The sequence below is a fragment of the Cydia pomonella genome, chromosome 27 (assembly GCF_033807575.1).
Source record: "Cydia pomonella isolate Wapato2018A chromosome 27, ilCydPomo1, whole genome shotgun sequence".
NCBI classification, from domain to species: Eukaryota; Metazoa; Arthropoda; class Insecta; order Lepidoptera; family Tortricidae; genus Cydia; species Cydia pomonella.
The window spans coordinates 8,569,973-8,588,660 of NC_084729.1; the positions used below are offsets into that span (position 1 = coordinate 8,569,973).

Sequence of the window (18,688 nt, forward strand, 5' to 3'; positions counted from 1 at the left end):
ATTATAAGCAATATTGGTACACATCATTAGGATCCTAATTTAATATTTTATAAGTATAATAGTGAATATTTATTTCAGAGTAGACCTAACTGATGGTAAAAATCACTGCCGATTTTTTTTTTATTAACATGTTTTATAGGATATAATTATTCCAAATAATTCGGCCATTGAAGTGAAAATTAAACTAGTCGTAATTTTTTCTAGAAATGATTCGAGAAGAGATGTAAATTGTTGGGCTGTAGAAATGCCTTTTTTTGTAATATTTTAATTTATTTAAAAAACAAAGATTCTGTAAGTAGATAATAAACGTGTAAGTTTATTATATTGTCGTATTTTTATTTATTAATCCTTGCGATATTATAATCTGTTTTTTCAATTATATTTATGTAGCGCGTTTTAAGAGCGTTATCACACTGTCCGATCCGATATATCGTATGTCGGGTACGACTACAAAGAAAACAAAAAGTATAAGGTGCATTTATGTAGTAAACTACCTACTGGGATTTTTTTTCTCAATAGACTACTGGTAAAAGGTTGAATTTTTTCCCCAGTAGTTACCACTAAAATTACTAATAAAAACAGTATAAATATAGAGTACTTTAATAAACAGTTATAAGTAGATTAGTAAACTGCTTTAAAAGTGATAAAAAAATAAAACAGTTTTACTGGTACAAGTGCAAACAGCATAATAGTCAAGGAGAAATTAACGTTTGGATGAAATGTATCTTATTAATTCAATAATTATACGAACGAACAAATATATCAGTCATAAACCGACTATTTTTGATCACTTTAATGCTTTAACTGGAACACTTCGACATATCATTATTTATTAAAGTACTTTATTGAACTTTAACAACATTTTAACTAACTGCTTTGGCTCAGCGATCCAAATAGAATCTTGGCCTCCGAAACGAGAGAACAACGCCACCTGTCCCAATCCACCGCGGTTTCCTGCCATGAATTGGCATTCAGCTGACGCAGGTCCGCCTCCACGACATCACACCAGCGGTACCTACCAGCTACCAGCTACCAGCGGGCGCCCGACCGGTCGACGGCTGGTTGGTCGCCTCAAGTACGCTTCCTTGACTGCCTGATGCTCCCCCATTCTGAGTAGGTGACCGAGCCAGCGAAGTCTATGGGATTTAGTTACGCCGATGATATTGGGCTCAGCCACGAACTCCTCGATCTCGGCATTTTTCCGGATCCTCCAGGAGCCGTCGTCACTTCGGACAGGTCCCAGGATCTTCCTGAGCACTTTTCTTTCCGCTATCAGGAGCTGACTTTACTCTTTTTGAGTTAGCGTCCAGGCCTCACAGCCGTTATAACCAACTCAGTTTGGATCGTTTTGGTGGTAACTACTGGGATTTTTTTTATCCACAGAAGTTACCACAGCTGTGATAAAATAATAATAAGTAATAGTAGTAGGTGGGAAAATAAATCCCGGTAGTTACCACTGGTAACATTTTTTTATTATTTTTTAGGATCACCAACAGACAATAAGTAAGTAAGTAAGTAAGTAAATATTCTTTATTGCACCACAAAGAAGACAAATTTAAAAAACAGATTTACAATGTAAAGAAAGGTAGCAACAGGCGGTCTTATCGCTGTAAGCGATCTCTTCCAGACAACCTTAGGGTAGCAGGATATAAAGAACAGTAAGTCATACATCATGGAAAAATAATCTGTAGCTTACATAACATTAAGGGTAGATGTTTGTCCAATTATAGGTAACCACAACTTATTCCAGTATCTTAGGACAAACAATATAGGAATTTGATGGTAACTTGTGGTAATAACCCGACGAGAAGGTCTTTGATAGGAAAGTGAAATGCATACACAGTGTGCATTGAATAGCGGTACTTTACAGCTTTTCTGGTGTTTAATGTTTTCATTGAGGGGGCTTCCCTAGTTTGCTTAATTTTGTTTAGTCACAAAGTGACCGGATATCTGTCGCATCTCTATCCTGTATAGTTTGTTTCCTTTAAGTGGCCAATCATGTTCTCGTGAACGATACTTCACAGTTTGTACTTTCTATAGTATAACATGTATGAAGTGAATCCCTCAACTCAGTAAAGGAATATCTCTCAAAATGAACTGACATTGACCAATTGCATGTACCTAATGTAAATTTCAATTTTTATTTTTACTTTCTCTACTTTTTTTTACATTATTTGTTTATTTAACTTATTTATGGATAGGTGCTCTGTAATACTATGGTACAATTGTTATTTATTTCTCTTATTATTATTAACTACTTTTGACATTGTAATATTTATTATTTAATTTATTTATTTTTAATTGAATAGAATTACTAAATTTCACTTGGTATCCGATGATCATGATACTATAAGTAATTGCTTATGTATTCTTTTGCATTATCTACGAACATACGAACAAGTATTGAGATATAAATAAACAAGAAACTATAAATCTATTTGATTAAACACTTTTTTTTCACTGATTTTTTATTAAATAAAATAATGTGCTTTGTACAAACCTCAATAAAAAAGTAGCACTAATTTACATGTCAAATTCGAAATATGAAAAACTAATAAATTAAAGCGCCTGTAGGTTTTAATACCAAACTATGTCAAAGCCACACTTCTACACTTAATCATCATACTTATTCGGTTCTTCGCATAACTACACTAGCCACATTTATAAGGTTTTATACTAGCATGTCTTATTTTATGTTTTTCTAGGGCACGTTTGTAGGCACTAACATAACTACAATCATCACATTTGTATGGCTTCTCCCCAGTATGTTTTCTTACGTGCTCTTGCAAATCACGATTACGTGTGCAAGAATAGCTACACTGGTTACACTGGTATGGTTTCTCAGCCGTAATATTAGTATGTGTACTTTCATGAGCTCGTAAATCTCCTTTTTGGATACTAGTATAACTGCATTGGCCACATTTAATTTTGTAAGGCTTTTCATCTGTATGTCGTCCTATATGTTGTCGCAAATTAGATTTTTGTCTGCTAGCAAAAGTGCACAGGTCGCACTGATAAGGTTTATAAAGCTTAGTAGAGTGTATCTTTTTATGTCTTTGTAATGTTGTTCGGTAGGCACTAACATAACTACACTCATCACATTTGTATGGCTTTTCACCAGTGTGTTTCCTTATATGTTCTCGTATATAAATTTTGTGGCCGGCAACATAACTACACTGGTTACATTTGTACGGCTTTTCACCAGTGTGTTTCCTTACATGAAGTTGCAAGTGATTTTTGCGGGCACTAGCATAACTACAGTGGTCACATTTGTACGGCTTTTCACCAGTGTGTTTCCTTACATGAAGTTGCAAGTATTCTTTGCGGGCACTAGCATAACTACACTGGTCACATTTGTACGGCTTTTCACCAGTGTGTTTCCTTACATGAACTTGTAAAGAATTTAATTGGGTACAAACGTAACTACATTGGTCACATTGATATGGCTTTTCACTAGTGTGTCTCCTTATATGAACTTTCAAAGTATCTTTGCGGGTACTAGCATAACTGCACTGGCCACATCTGTATGGCTTCTCATTGGTATGTTTCCTCAAGTGTTTTAATAACCCTAACTTTCTAGTTGATGTATATTTACAGTGCGCACATTGGTAAGTTTCGGGTCTGCCGCTTGGTTTCTTCTGCAAAGTTTTCCCTGCAACAAGAATGTTTTTTCACTAAATCAAATATATAAAACAGGCAAGGTACACGCGTAGAGTTTCTGCACGAAAATTCTTGAGGCGAGAAATCTCGAGAAGTTTGTCCTTCACCGAGGCAGGAAAAATAAACTCAATGCCTCGAGAACTCGTGAAATAAATCTCTTCTGATAAGTAAAAAGAAAACGCGTATAACACGTGATGTGTATTTCATTAGGCAGTTAAATAAAAGTAAAACAAATGTCTTTAAAATTTTTTGGTACCGTAAAACCACCCAACTATAGTCCAAAGCTCGCAACTATGGTCCACAAATAAACTCATTTTTTCTCGTTCAGGTGTGTATTTTATTATATTTTTGTAGTTCTAAGGCAAAGTATGTTTATAAATGGAAGGTAAAACTAGGAGTAAACCAAAAGGAACATTGGTATAGATACTTAATTTCCTTTTGAACTTGTGGACCATAGTTGCAGTATTGGACTATAGTTGGGTGGTTTTACGGTACTTAAAACATTTGTTAGTCAACCAACCAAATAAAAACTGCTACTATTAATAAATCAAATTATCCCAATATATTCCTCTATGGGGTTGGCCGGTCGAAGTATTAAACAGATGGCGCCATCATAGCTTGCTCTGTCAATCCCTAGAATTGTGTCAAATTCTTGTTTTTTTTTTTTGGAATTTTGTTACCTGGATTCCAGTACTTTAAGCCAAATCTCATAGAACAAAACTAGAGACAGGGGCAAGCTATGATGGCGCCATCTATGCAAACCTTAGACAGTTGCCAACCCCATTAGCAAAAAATCATAATTTTAGCAACTTCAATGTTACGTTGAGGAAGTATTAAGTAATCTGACGTAGTAAGTTTGTCACATCAAGTTAAATGAATCGACTTGAATATTCTTGCCTAACAAAATACCACATTGTGGTTTGTTTACATTTTGTTAAATACCTAAAGGAATACACTATAGCACATCCCACCTATAGTTTGAATATTTATTAAATTTTTAATTTTTAATTTTTGCATTAGTAAGTGCAATTTATACTACTTAAAATACTAACAAGGACTATTAAAATATTATGAATATTGTATAAAACATCATAAATTTTAGCCCTAGTATGCATCCCGCCTTAAAATAGTTGCGACAACCGGTTCAATGCATGCTCGCCGCGCGTTATTAGCTAAGTTGTCGCTAACGGACATGTCACGAGTGCTCAACTTAAGTTGTTATAAAAATTGAATTTAAAAATACTGACATCCATTTTTATTAAATGAAAATGTTAGTGCTCGTTTATGGATTACTTGTAATTTATGTTATTACTAAAATTTTGTTTGTTTCTCGTTTAAATGATTTATAATCTTAGAGAAATAAATATATTTGAACTGAACTGATTTATGGTAACTAAAAAATTAGCGTTTGTTTTATTATTGATCTCCTCACCTACGACTACTAAGACTCCTAATCTGATTTGCAATAAAGCAAGAATTTTAAAAAAGAATGGTGTTTTTTCAAACTTTGAGAATTTCTCGAGATATCGAGTCGAGAATTCCCGTGCCTCAAAAAATAAGGTCATAAACCCAGAAACCCTATACACGCGTAACCACAGATTAAACAATAGTACCACAGTACAGAAAGGAAATTTCTACAAAACCGAAGGTTGACAGTGATTAGGCGGGTCCACACAGAGCGAGCATACGTGCGAGGCAATCTCCTCACGCATAAACCGGCCGAGGAACGTCTACACTGGCCGTGTAGTCGTGTGTGGACCTGCTTATTCAAGATCGAATCATGTTATTTGTACGTTTGTAATGTATGGCACTACATATCCCTTTTGGCAATATAGGATTGTGAAAAATCAAGCCATTATCTTTTCTGTGGTTGTCAACCCTGATGATTGCTTGCAGCAATGCTGAGCCAAACAGAGTCAAGAATGCCTGAATGCTGCAGTTTCCCCCCCCCCCCTAGCATAACTAAATCTTGATCAAGCATGCACGTCTACGCAGATCATGTTGCTTTGCACGCTACAAACTAGAATAGAAGAAAGAAGAAATAATAGAGAAGTCTGACTTGAAGTGCTTAAAAAAACCCCACATATGGTATTGTGCCGCAAGCGACTCAGCTGTACTACACGTATTTAGCTTAATAATAAATAAATACAAATAAAAAAACCTCAATGAAAAAACATTACACGAGACCAATTTTTCTCATTGCTCACACAAAGGACTACTACCTACAGTACCAATGGAAATCACTTACAAATATAAAAAAATTGTTGTACCATAAAAACATGTAGGTAGAGCTATTTGCTGCAGAATAATCATAAGCAAAATAGTTATTTTTAAAATTACAAAATGTGTAAGGGAGGAGGCAGAACATTAACAAAATTTTGGCTATTTTTTTTATTTGGGGTGAATTTCATTGGTCAATAATTATAATATACAAAAAAAAAATTAAATTCAAATAAACCAGAGTGTGTATATGTACAATAGGTGGCTAAACTAAATTAATTCATTAATCAAAAGATTATCCATCAGGAAAATACAATGTATTGAAAGATTCATTTGAAATTAAACTAATTTCCCAGAAGATGTGGTTTCAGCACCAAATGTGAACCATTTTAAAAATAAATTAGACAAGCACATTATATCTACTACTCGTTCATGATAACTATCTTTATGAATATTGGATACAGGTCATATCAGTTGTCAAACTGCCTGCCTGCTTATTAAATAATAATAATAATAATTTAGGGAAAATTATCTTTCCAACATATTTAAAAATGTTGTTGCACCTTAAAGAGTTAAATATCTCCACATACAAATTTGATGAAGGCAAAATACCAATCTAAGAGAAATTCCACTCATCTATACAGATCCCTCACCTCCAACTTTTCTTTTATCTTTTCCAACTGTGGTGTTCCTTTGTTTGTACTCTACATGAGCTCCATGAACTTTTCTCATACTGTCCTGGTCTATGCTCCGAGTGTTGGTGAACAGCATATCCACAACAAGGCGCTCCAGTGTCACACAGCAGTCCTTCAGAAAGGGTCTCCCGGGGACAGTCACACATGACTGCTTCACTTCTATAGCCAGGTTGGGAGCTGAAACAACCCTCAGATATGAACAACATTGATATGATAAATAAATGTATTTACTTCTTCTTCCAAACTTCTTTGCTTAGTAAATGGATCAAACCAACTATATTTTGGCCTAATGATTTAAACAGCTTCATTTTATTAATGGTTAGAGTTAGAATCCACAACTGACCTGTTGGTGCGTGGCGCACGCCACGCCGCTGCACTAGCTCGGGGCCGAGCACGAGCTCATCTTTCACGATATGGTCGGCGTACAGCTCCGCCGCCGCGTCCGCCGCGCTCACTCCGACCAACTCGTCTTTTACACACACGTTATCCAGCACAGGCTCAACTTTCACAGACACTCCCTCGACCGAGGGCTCATCTGTTATACACCCATCCTCAAAGGGCTCAGCCTTCACGCAAACACTCTCTGCGCCCTGTAACGCTGACTCCATCGTCAACAAAAAACTATTTCACTATAATATTTAAAGTTACATAAACAGAGATAACAAGTGAACTTATTACATACACGATATTAATTAAACTAAAAAACAACACGATATTAACCTCCAAATACGCAAAATAGCATAAACAAAAACATGCACAACACACAACAAGTTTTGCAATAAAGTGACAGCTGACAGCTAAGCTAACGCCAATGGTTTTTTTTAACAATTATGGCCTGGATGAGAACCCTTTAACGTTTAAGCCAATGACAACGTCAAAACCGATCCCGAAATCGGGACTGATTTCGGGCCAGATATCGGGAAGTGTGGATGTAATTGGCACTGAAGAAGTCGCATTCAAAACAATTGGCGAAAAGTAGTTTGTTTGACAATGATATGTATAGTATAGTAGATATGATATTTATAGTCTGTCAAGCAGCCTGTCAGTAGCAATGTAAAGCAAACTGAAGTATGGCAGCACTCAAAGAGCAGTATTGTGCTAAGAAAAGCAGCAATGTACATCGAACTGAAACATTTTTTTACGTTCATTTGGATTTTTATTAATAAATCTATTTATTGACAATAACAATATACATAATGGATATATACAGATGAATACTATAACTAGCTTATATCTAAAAGAGGCCCTTGAGGCATTGTACCAAGGATGCTGGCGGCATTTCCTCGTTGTATCGCAATACTGATACGTTGTGCGAGGAAGCCGCCAGCTCTTCGGTCACCAGTTACGTCAACCAGACGTTTCGCGATTTCTCCAAAAAACTTGTGCGCGCTGGGACCCCATGGACCTAGAGTTTCAACGCCAAAAGGTACAAAATGGTACTCTCTACCGAGGCTCTTATATTTATTACGTTTCAAAATTTCGGCGCTTTCCGCCGCTGCGCCCGCTTTTACATTAGTCCGTTGGAGGTGGGACGGTGCCAGTGTGTCTACGCAGGTAGCATCCCACACTAACATCCGTCCCAAGCTCCAAGGAACCAAGGACACCCCATCAGGCCTCTTGCCATCATCCCTGATAATGCCAGTTGGCTCAAGAAGAGCAGGCACATTGATGGTGGCAAGAGATCGACGGATTATGTCATTAAGCGACGCATGTCTTGAAAAACGACCTGCACTTTTTTGACAAGATAATCCGTGGTGTCCCAGTCGGTCCACGTCCGTGCCACAAGAGCATATATGTGGCGTACATACCGAAACCCCGAGTCGCAAACCAGTCGCCAGTCTTAGGGAGGTCGGATCCAAGAAAGTACCAGTATTAGGTGAAGGATGGGCATGTAGCCAGTAGCCGGCTTCCCGGGCTCCGACCGCCAAAAGTCTCGCGTGATCTGGACCCGTACAGTTGTTTAGAAGAGTATTGTAAGTTAAATCACAGTAAATATTATCCCAGCTCCTTTGTGATTTTGGGTTGTCTGGAAATTGTTTGCCCGGGCAAGCAATTTTAAAAGCATTTTTAGCATCCTCAAAGCAGAACTGAAATGAAACATTATTTTTTCCGTTGAGCGCGCTCTTTGTACGTCAACCTACGTCAACTGACAACGGTCCGTCCGCCATTGCAGTGTCACAGTTTGTCATAAGTCAAATTCTCTCTGTCAATCTTAACTATGATCCCAAGTGAAAAAGTAACATTTACTTTTCTCTGTCAATCTTAACTATAATCCCAAGTGAAAAAGTAACATTTACTTTTCGTAGTTAGTTTCAATAATATCGAAGTGTTTTAAAGTTGGACGATGGAGTCGTTAGCGTTACAGGGCGCAGAGATTTTTTGCGTCAAGGCAGAGCCCTGTGAGGATGTACATATAAAACATGAGCCCACTGTGAAAGTTGAGCCTTTGCTGGATGATGTGTGTGTAAAAGATGACCTCAGATGCGACGGTGTGTCCATAAAAGCCGAGCCTTCATACTCAGATGTGTGTGTAAAAGACGAGTCACTCGGCGTGAGCGCGGTGGCGGGGCTGTATGCAGACCACGCCGTCAAAGATGAACTGGTGCTCGGTCCCGAGCTAGTGGAGCAGCACGGCGAGCGCCACGCACCAACAGGTCAGTTGTGGACACTTTAACAATGAATTAAATGAAGCTGTAAAATCATTAGGGATTAGGCGGGTCCACACAGAGCGAGCAGCCTCGCGAGGAAATTTCATCGCGCGGCAAACGACGGGCCTCGCGCGGCCGCATGCTCGTGTAACTTTTGCCTCAGCCGAGCCACTTTGCTCGGCAAGATGGCGTCCCTCAGCTGTTCAAAATGGTGGTGCACATATTCACTGCCGTGGCACGTAGTACATTTATGTCAATGGCCGTGGCTCGTGTATGATTTATTTTGCTTTTCAAAGCAATCCAAAACAAAAAACGAAAACTAACAAGTTGCAGGAGATTTTGGGTGCCATAATCTATAAAATCAATCACGATACGGAAATCGGCTCTTTTGAGGTTAGAAAATGGGGTAAGACGAATTTTAAACACATTTAAAAAAAAAGGGGTGATTCGACTTGTTATGTTCACAATTACACGTAAAACTTAAATGGGAAAACACAAATTGAAGAAAGGTATCACTTTAGATCTCTCACTAAAATACTGAATTAGTTTACAATAGTTTATTTATCTTTGAGTTTTTTACAATTAAAACAATACAAATCCTTCATTCCATCGCTTGAGTTTTTTACTCTCGGTCGTAAACTAACTGTCAAAGTCACATTTTACCAAAACCGCGGCAAAACTATCTGTCACTTGTCAAAATAAAACTAAAAGATCGTTCAAGATATCCTCAATATCTATCATTCGACCAACCTGACAATCTAGGAGTTTGTCCTCAAACTCAATCTAGCAGGCACTGAACTTTATAATACCGTATTTTCCAATGAACCACACGAGCCTTATTCTATTTCAAAATTAACTTTTTGTAACATTTTACTTATCATACATTAGTCTCTAATGTGCCATCATGAATTTGTTTCATTAGCCTTATTTAGACAAAATTTTGTAACATTTCACCCTTCACTACACTGGTCTCTAATGCGGCTGTGTATATCCTTGTCAATCCAAAACATTAACAATATCCACCCGAGGTATTATTTCACTCCACACCACACCAATCACCAGTGCAGCTGTATAACCCCGATCACTCTGTATTAAACATCAACAATTTTCATCTGAGGTGACATTCCCATTTCACTCCGCACCACACTAGTCTCTAGTGCAGCCGTGTGAACCTGGTCACTCAGTCTACAACATCAACAATATTCATCTGAGGTGACCCATTTCACTCCGCACCACACTAGTCACTAGTGCAGCCGTGTGAACCTGGTCACTCAGTTTACAACATCAACAATATTCATCTGAGGTGACCCATTTCACTCCGCACCACACTAGTCACTAGTGCAGCCGTGTGAACCTGGTCACTCAGTTTACAACATCAACAATATTCATCTGAGGTGACCCATTTCACTCCGCACCACACTAGTCACTAGTGCAGCCGTGTGAACCTGATCACTCAGTCTAAAGCATCAACAATATTCATCTGAGTTGACCCATTTCACTCCGCACTACACTAGTCTCTAGTGCAGCCGTGTGAACCTGGTCACTCAGTCTACAACATCAACAATATTCATCTGAGGTGACCCATTTCACTCCGCACCACACTAGTCACTAGTGCAGCCGTGTGAACCTAGTCATTCAGTCTAATACATCAACAATATTCATCTGAGTTGACATTCCCATTTCACTCCGCACCACACCAGTCACTAGTGCAGCCGTGTGAACCTGGTCACTCAGTCTAAAACATCAACAATATTCATCTGAGGTGACCCATTTCACTCCGCACCACACTAGTCACCAGTGCAGCCGTGTGAACCTAGTCACTCAGTCTAAAACATCAACAATATTCATCTGAGTTGACATTCCCATTTCACTCCGCACCACACCAGTCACCAGTGCAGCCGTGTGAACCTGGTCACTCAGTCTAAAACATCAACAATATTCATCTGAGGTGACCCATTTCACTCCGCACCACACTAGTCACTAGTGCAGCCGTGTGAACCTGGCCACTCAGTCTACAACATTAACAATATTCTCCTGATGTGATAATTAACTCCAAATCACATTAGTCTCTAAAGCAGCCCTGAACTTAATATATAAAACCGCAAACAAGGTCCAGCTTAGGCACATGGTCTACCATACCACACACAGTTATGGCTACACCATCTGCTACATTGAACATAGGACTGCGCTCGAGCAATCTCCACAATCAGTCATCAGTTCAGCTGCCTCCTGATAAAAAGCCTTCGCCTCCGAATGTCAGCAAGCAGCATCGCCTGTAGCCGGTTGGTGCTCAGCGACTCCGATGGCCCCGACAGCCGTGCACCACTTAGGCATGCAGTCACGCACCGCACTATATGCACTATACGCTATATACTCAGGATTCAAGATTTGTTAGACACTATAGCACTCAGTTTGCTCTGCTTTGTCAACATGAACTCTGAACATGATGGCCGGTCCCAGTTTTGCTTTTTTGTTCTTTGACTACTGCCCATTCTTCAATGTTCTTGATGCCACTTCTGATATTAGATGTCTCACTAAAATACTGAATTAGTTTACAATAGTTTATTTATCTTTGAGTTTTTTACAATTAAAACAATACAAATCCTTCATTCCATCGCTTGAGTTTTTTACTCTCGGTCGTAAACTAACTGTCAAAGTCACATTTTACCAAAACCGCGGCAAAACTATCTGTCACTTGTCAAAATAAAACTAAAAGATCGTTCAAGATATCCTCAATATCTATCAAGAGAGATAGGGCTTCCCACGCAGCGATATTTATCGATGGAAGACTTGTACACCAGTCTCAGTTTATTTATTAAATTTTAAATCAAATAAACATCAATCCTCTCTAATTCCCCTATTCATATAGTTGGGATCTCTAGCATACCATATCATGTATTTGCTACGTAAAAGTATAATAATTTGCAACATTGGTTATTCATACTTTCCAATTTGATGGATGGAGCAAAATAACCACGCGTACCAAACAAATACGTCCCGACCAGCGCGCGGCAAATGACTGAGGCGCCTTTGAGCATGCCGAAAAACCGACACTGAGCGGCTCAGCCAAGGTCGCGCTCGCCCGAGGAAAACGTGCGCTCTGCCTCGGTCTACACTGGCCGTTTTGTTCGCGAGGAAATTGCCTCGCGCGAATGCTCGCTCTGTGTGGACCCCCCTATTGGGAAATACGGGTGTGCAAACTCATTTACTCAGTTAAGTATTCTGAAAGAAGAAACAGAGTACAGTCCATTAACCTAACTTTAGACCAACTTAATTGGAACAAAGTGAGCTAGTGTCTTTATAAATGTCTAATATTCATAGAAATTCGACCGGTCTTGCCTAGTGGGTAGTGACCCTGCCTATGAAGCCGATGGTCCCGGGTTCAAATCCTGGTAAGGGCATTTATTTGTGTGATGAGCATGGATATTTGTTCCTGAGTCATGGGTGTTTCTATGTATTTAAGTATTTATAAATATTTACATATTATATATATCGCTGTCTAAGTACCCTCAACACAAGCCTTATTGAACTTACAGTGGGACTTAGTCAATTTGTGTAATAATGTCCTATAATATTATTTATTTATTTATATTTATTATTCGACGTTAGTTATGACATTGTCCCATTTCGTCATTACAAGTCTGCCCTACTAAGCCATATAGTGCTATCTTAAAAGAAAATTCATCACTAATTTACACTACTTTCTATAGCTGATAATACCATTTTTAAAATCATTTGTTATTGAGATAGCACTATTTGGCTATGGAGGTTGGAAGTGGCATGCAGAGTTATAGTTTGGTTAGAGATTGTCTCATTTCAAACATAGACAAAAATTATACCATCTTTTGTCTTATGCTAGTACTAACTCCCAAAGAAAGAGATGAGTATAGTTTTTTGTTCTTATTTACTGACAAATTTGGTAAGTTGGATAGTGTAGGTCTGACTCTCCATTCATTTAACATTACAATAGGGTATTTAACTGTATTTAAAGTAAATTATTTCACACCATGTAATAAGCACCACAACCTTAATAGAGAAACATAGACAGCAGTTATTTTTGGACACTATTACCATTTTATAATTCGTATAGAACTATAAAGAGTAGGTGACTTGCCCGTGACATCATTTGCTAGTGTTTCATATAAATTCCATAGTGGCAAATAATTTTGACAGTTCGAATAAAGAAACTGATTTGACTAGTAGTCAAATACCCTATCAGTTAAATGTTGTTATATCAGAGGGTGGTTTCAGCTTTCAACCTAGCAATAGAAGTGAAGCAGTCATTTGAGATTGTCCCCTGGACACCCTATCTATGGGACTGCAGTGTGAAGCTGGAGCGCCTTGATGTGGACACACTGCTCACCGTCACTCGGAGCATAGACTGGAATAGCCCGACACATGGTTATGAAGCAGGAAGTCAACACAAAAACATCACAGGGAACCTTAAAGGAAGAGGTGAGAGATTTGATTTTTTGTGTGGATGTGTGATATTTTTGCCTTAGGTTGCTTGTCCCTTCATTAAAATTTATTTTCGGAGAAACTATAAGATAACCCTTTATTGTCCAAGGGAGGCTTAGTAATAAGATAAGATGATTTATTGACAATGTAATATACATTACATTTAGCACATCATATATTGCTACAAATTTTAATATGATATTAATAATATGTTAGACACTTTTTTATAAATTTTAAAAATTCACTGAAGTCTTTTATAGAGTAGACCAGGTTTTTCTCCAATAAACTCTTGATTTTATTTTTTAAGTGATTTTCTGTTATAGTGGTTATATCTGTAGGCAGTAGGTTGTATAAATAAATGTTGATAGAATTTCCTTGCTTGTATAATCTCTTAGTTCTTGATTTAGGCATACATAGCTGTTCTTTATTCCTCGTATTGTATCTATGAATATCTTTCTTTTGTTTCAAATTATTCTTATCCTTGTGTATTTCTAGAAGACTATTGTATATAAAAAGTGAGATAACGGTCATTATCCAGTCCTTCGCAAAATATTTTTTAGCTGATTGACGCTTACGTAAGTTATTTTATATTCTGATTGATTGTTTTTGTAATTTTAATACTCTCTCGATATCTTCTCCGTTTCCCCATATACTAATTGCATAGTTTATATTAGCTTGAATGTATGCGTAATATACAGATAACAATGACTGTTTATTCAATAATGGTTTAAGTTTTAACAGTGCATAATTTCCTTTAGAACTAATTTTGTCTATGTGGTGTTTATGACTAATTTTACTGTCTATTTCATATCACAAAAATGTAGTTCTGGATTCATTCTTCTGCTTGCTAGTGTAGTTCATAACAGTGGTTTTATTTGTATTAAATGTAATAATAATCATAACAATTTGAATTTTCTCTCTCTTGTCACTTGTATCACTTCCTTTTATTCCAACGTGCGTATCATCCGCAAAAAGAGTCACCACTGCATCGTTTGGCTATGCTGGCAGGTCGTTAATATATATGAGAAATAGTACAGGTCCCAGTATTGATCCTTGTGGTACGCCTGTGTCTATTTGTGTACAATTAGAGGTCGCTACATTCACGTTTACTAATTGGTTTCGGGTTTCTTGGCAATTTTTGATAAGTTTTTATTGACTTCTGCTATGGTGTCTTGAAGTTCGTAGTTTCCGTTTAGTAATTTTTGAACCTCAGCGTCTGCGCCCAGCAGCTGGTCTCCAAGATGTTTGACTTTATTTCTTAATTCTTCCACTACAAAAGTGTGTACTTGTGAGTCTAAATTTGGTAGGCTGTTTGTAGTTATTTCTTCGTTATTTGGAGTGAAATGAAAAGCATCAAAACTATTGACGCTACAAAAGGAAATTTTGCCCGTCTCGTAATAGAGTTTTACCCTTTGCAGACACAACCCTAAAAATGAACTGTCATAAGGATTATCATTGGCCACATCAAGTCTACATAGGCCAACATGTTCTATATTATAATTAATTTGTAAAATAAAACATTAATGTTGCAGGGCAAACTTCACAGAAGAAACCGAGCGACAAAACCGAAACTTACCAATGTGCCCACTGTAAATATACAACAGCTATAAAGTCATGGTTAATAAGGCATTTGAGGAAGCATATCAATGAGAAGACATACAGATGTGATCATTGTAGCTATGCTAGCAGCCACGAAAGTGATTTAACAGTTCATTTAAGGAAGCACACTGGTGAAAAGCCATACAAGTGTGATCAGTGTAGTTTTGCTAGCAAGCAGAAAGTTCATTTGCAAGTCCATGTAAGGAAACACTCTGGTGAAAAGCCGTACAAGTGTAGCGAGTGCAGTTATGCTTGTGCCCAAAAATCTTATTTGCAAGTTCATGTAAAGAGACACACTGGAGAAAAGCCTTACAAATGTGACCAGTGTAATTATTGTAGTACCGTCAAATGTCGTTTAGTAATTCATAAACGGATACACACAGGTGAGAAGCCGTACAAATGTGGCCAGTGCAGTTATGCTAGTGCAGATAATAGGGGTCTGCGAGTCCATATGAGAAAACACACTGGTGAAAAGCCTTACAGATGTGACCAGTGTAGTTACACCAGTTCCAAAAAATCTTCCTTGGGAATTCACGTAATGAAACACACTGGTGAAAAGCCGTACAAGTGTGACCAGTGTAGTTATGCTAGCAGTCGAAAAGATTATTTGGGAATTCACGTAAGAAAACACACTGGTGAAAAACTTTACAAATGTGGACATTGCAGTTATGCCGGTAATTATAAAGGTTGTCTGCTACTTCATTTACATAAACACATTGGTGAAATGTCTTAAAAAAGTTGGCAAGTGTAGTTTCGCTAGTGCCCAAAAATGTCATTTGCAAAACCATGAACGGAAACACACTGTAGAATAGTTTAGAAGTGGAATGCCGTGCACATGGACGTAGAGGTGCTGTTGGGCTAATTTAGTTATTTAAGTTATACTTTTAGTTAGTGTAATATAATGTAGCCGTGGAGATAGAATAACGTGAATAAAATTTCACGTTTTCTCTATAGTAAATGCATGGAAAAAGTTTTACTTCATTGTTTTTTTTTTAATTATTTTACTTGTGGGAGAACATCGAGATATCTTTATTTAAAATATTTTTTCATCTCTCCTATTCGAAAAGTTCACCTTTCATAGGCTGGGGTGATTTTTTTTAAATTTGTACTTGGAGCAACGGCTCACAGCCATATATGCCATATTACTCAGTTAAAAGCTCTCATAGCTTCTGCATTTTCAGACCGAGTATTATCGACATTAAATGTCAAATGCATTGCATTATTAAAAAAAAAATATTTGTTAATAAATCTATAGAAATGAAGATAACTGTTTAAAATATTATCATTACATTACATTAATTCTTTCAGTTTAACTTTTTTTTTAATGTATGCCCATACATTAAGGCCGTTTCAGACATATTCCTATTAAGATCGGATTGCCTATGGTTTTAGTTTTTTTTTTTTCAATCAATATGTAAATGGCGCCAATTCCAGTCGGTTATTCTCTATTAATTTGTATTTTCGAATTCTTCAAATTTAACCGTCAACTTTTAACTAATTTAATTTTTGTTAGGTATGCCGTTTACCTATATGTATCTGTGAATAATTTGTTCTAATGAAATATACCTATAATAAACCTACATTTTTTGTGTTTGACTTTCCTTGTAGTCGAAATTTAAAGTAGAGTGTTTAACTCGCGTAAAAGTAACCATCTCACCCTCGATATTGCAAAATATGTATCTCGGCTGATATGGTTCACTTTCCAGTCTTTCCACCCTTGGTTAACAATCTACTATTCCTACTCCTATACTGTTATCTGTCATTTATACATTCATGAACTCGAATATAAGAACATACATAAAAGGTTTGAAAAAAAGTCAAAAAGTCAAGATCAGTGTAGTTACGCTAGTGCTACAAAAGCTAATTTGCTAATACATGTAAGGAAACACACTGGAGAGAAGCTTTACAGCTGTGTTCAGTGTAGTTACGCTAGTGCCCAAAAATCGAATTTGCAAGCACATGTAAGGAGAAAACACACTGAAGAGAAGCGTTAGTATAAGGCCTAATGTTAAACAAATATAAACGTATAGGACCGGCGTTATTCAAAAAAAATTTCAAAATTTCAATACTTTATTTCCAAGAATATGGTACATACACTGTTGGTTAGTAGAATGTATTAGATCAGCATATTCTGCCGGCATGCATCGGCGTAGAAATATTAACATGAGTAGTTAAATTAAACATTAAAATTCAAAGTCAGTATAAGATTAGCAAAATTAATTAACAATTCATTATAAATATCAATTTAAAAATTCATCAACAGAGTAATAACATTTACCAAGCAACCACTGAAACATTTTTTTTTCAAATTGACATACCGGTAGAGTTTTGAGGTCATCTGGGACTCTATTAAATATTTTAACAGCCATATTGCAAGCATTTGACTTGGAGACTTTTAGCTTTTGCGCAGGTTGATAAAGCTGAAGTGGCTTCCTGCTGGGCCTTTGCTTATTTATAACTTCATCATGAAGTGGGAAAAGCTGAGGGTGTTTTTTAACAAATTTGGTGATTTCTAAAATGTATTGACAAGGCAATGGTAAAATTTTGAGTTCTTGAAATATTGGTTTACAGTGGGCGAGATATTCACTTCCGTTTACCGCCCTGATACAAGCTTTTTGGGTCACAAATGCTCTTTGGATATCAGTACTATTACCCCAAATGATAAGTCCGTAACGCAAAATTGAGGCGACATAACCATGATAGGCTGACATTGCAGCTTCTCTTGATGCTATAGATCTAAGCCGTCGCAAGGCAAAAACAAATCTATCCAATCTGGAACATACATTTTCAACGTGTGCTCTCCAATTTAAATGTTCATCTAGAGTAATACCAAGAAACGTGGTTGAATCTACAAGTTCTACATTAAAATTGTTACAATTAACATTAAGGTTAATATGCGTAGAGTTACGAGTTCTAAATTTTATAATTTTAGTCTTAGCCAAATTTAATTTAAGACAGTTATTTTCCAACCATCTAGCCGTGGTATGCAGTTCATTAATGGCTTCCGTTTCTAGGTCACTATTATTGGTAGACTTTATAATTAGGGTTGCGTCATCTGCAAACAATACGCATGTATGTTTTAGTATGTTTGGCAAGTCATTGATATATGCTAAAAATAACAGTGGACCGAGTATGCTTCCTTGAGGGACGCCACAATTATTTGTTTTTGATAGTGACTTGTAGGTAATTTTCTTTTTCTGAACTATTTTAGTAATTTCTGTGTATTGTTTTCGTTCAGACAGATAACTTTTAAGCCAGTCATTAGCTTTTCCCCTAATGCCATATTTTTCTAGTTTACTTAATAGAATTTTGTGGCAGACGCTATCAAAGGCTTTGCTCATATCTAGGAACACTGCTAAGATAGGCTGGTTGTCATTAAGTGATTGGGTAATATGTCTGACTAAAGCA

General features: G+C 37.0%; 2 protein-coding genes across 2 annotated transcripts; one reads left to right on the top strand and one right to left on the bottom strand.

Moving 5' to 3' along the window:
* Nucleotides 1-2,414: 2,414 nt before the first annotated feature.
* LOC133532594 (zinc finger protein 135-like) lies at nucleotides 2,415-7,336 on the bottom strand. The gene is made up of 3 exons (XM_061871341.1): nucleotides 6,919-7,336; nucleotides 6,534-6,752; nucleotides 2,415-3,652 (listed from the first exon to the last, which is right to left on the bottom strand). Exons 1-3 carry the CDS (start codon nucleotides 7,181-7,183, stop codon nucleotides 2,652-2,654), a joined length of 1,485 nt encoding a protein of 494 aa, XP_061727325.1. The 5' UTR covers nucleotides 7,184-7,336; the 3' UTR covers nucleotides 2,415-2,651.
* A 1,426-nt stretch (nucleotides 7,337-8,762) lies between these two features.
* LOC133532613 (zinc finger protein 664-like) lies at nucleotides 8,763-16,862 on the top strand. Its single transcript, XM_061871364.1, has 3 exons — nucleotides 8,763-9,229; nucleotides 13,475-13,678; nucleotides 15,214-16,862. Exons 1-3 carry the CDS (start codon nucleotides 8,920-8,922, stop codon nucleotides 16,011-16,013), a joined length of 1,314 nt encoding a protein of 437 aa, XP_061727348.1. The 5' UTR covers nucleotides 8,763-8,919; the 3' UTR covers nucleotides 16,014-16,862.
* Nucleotides 16,863-18,688: the final 1,826 nt, after the last annotated feature.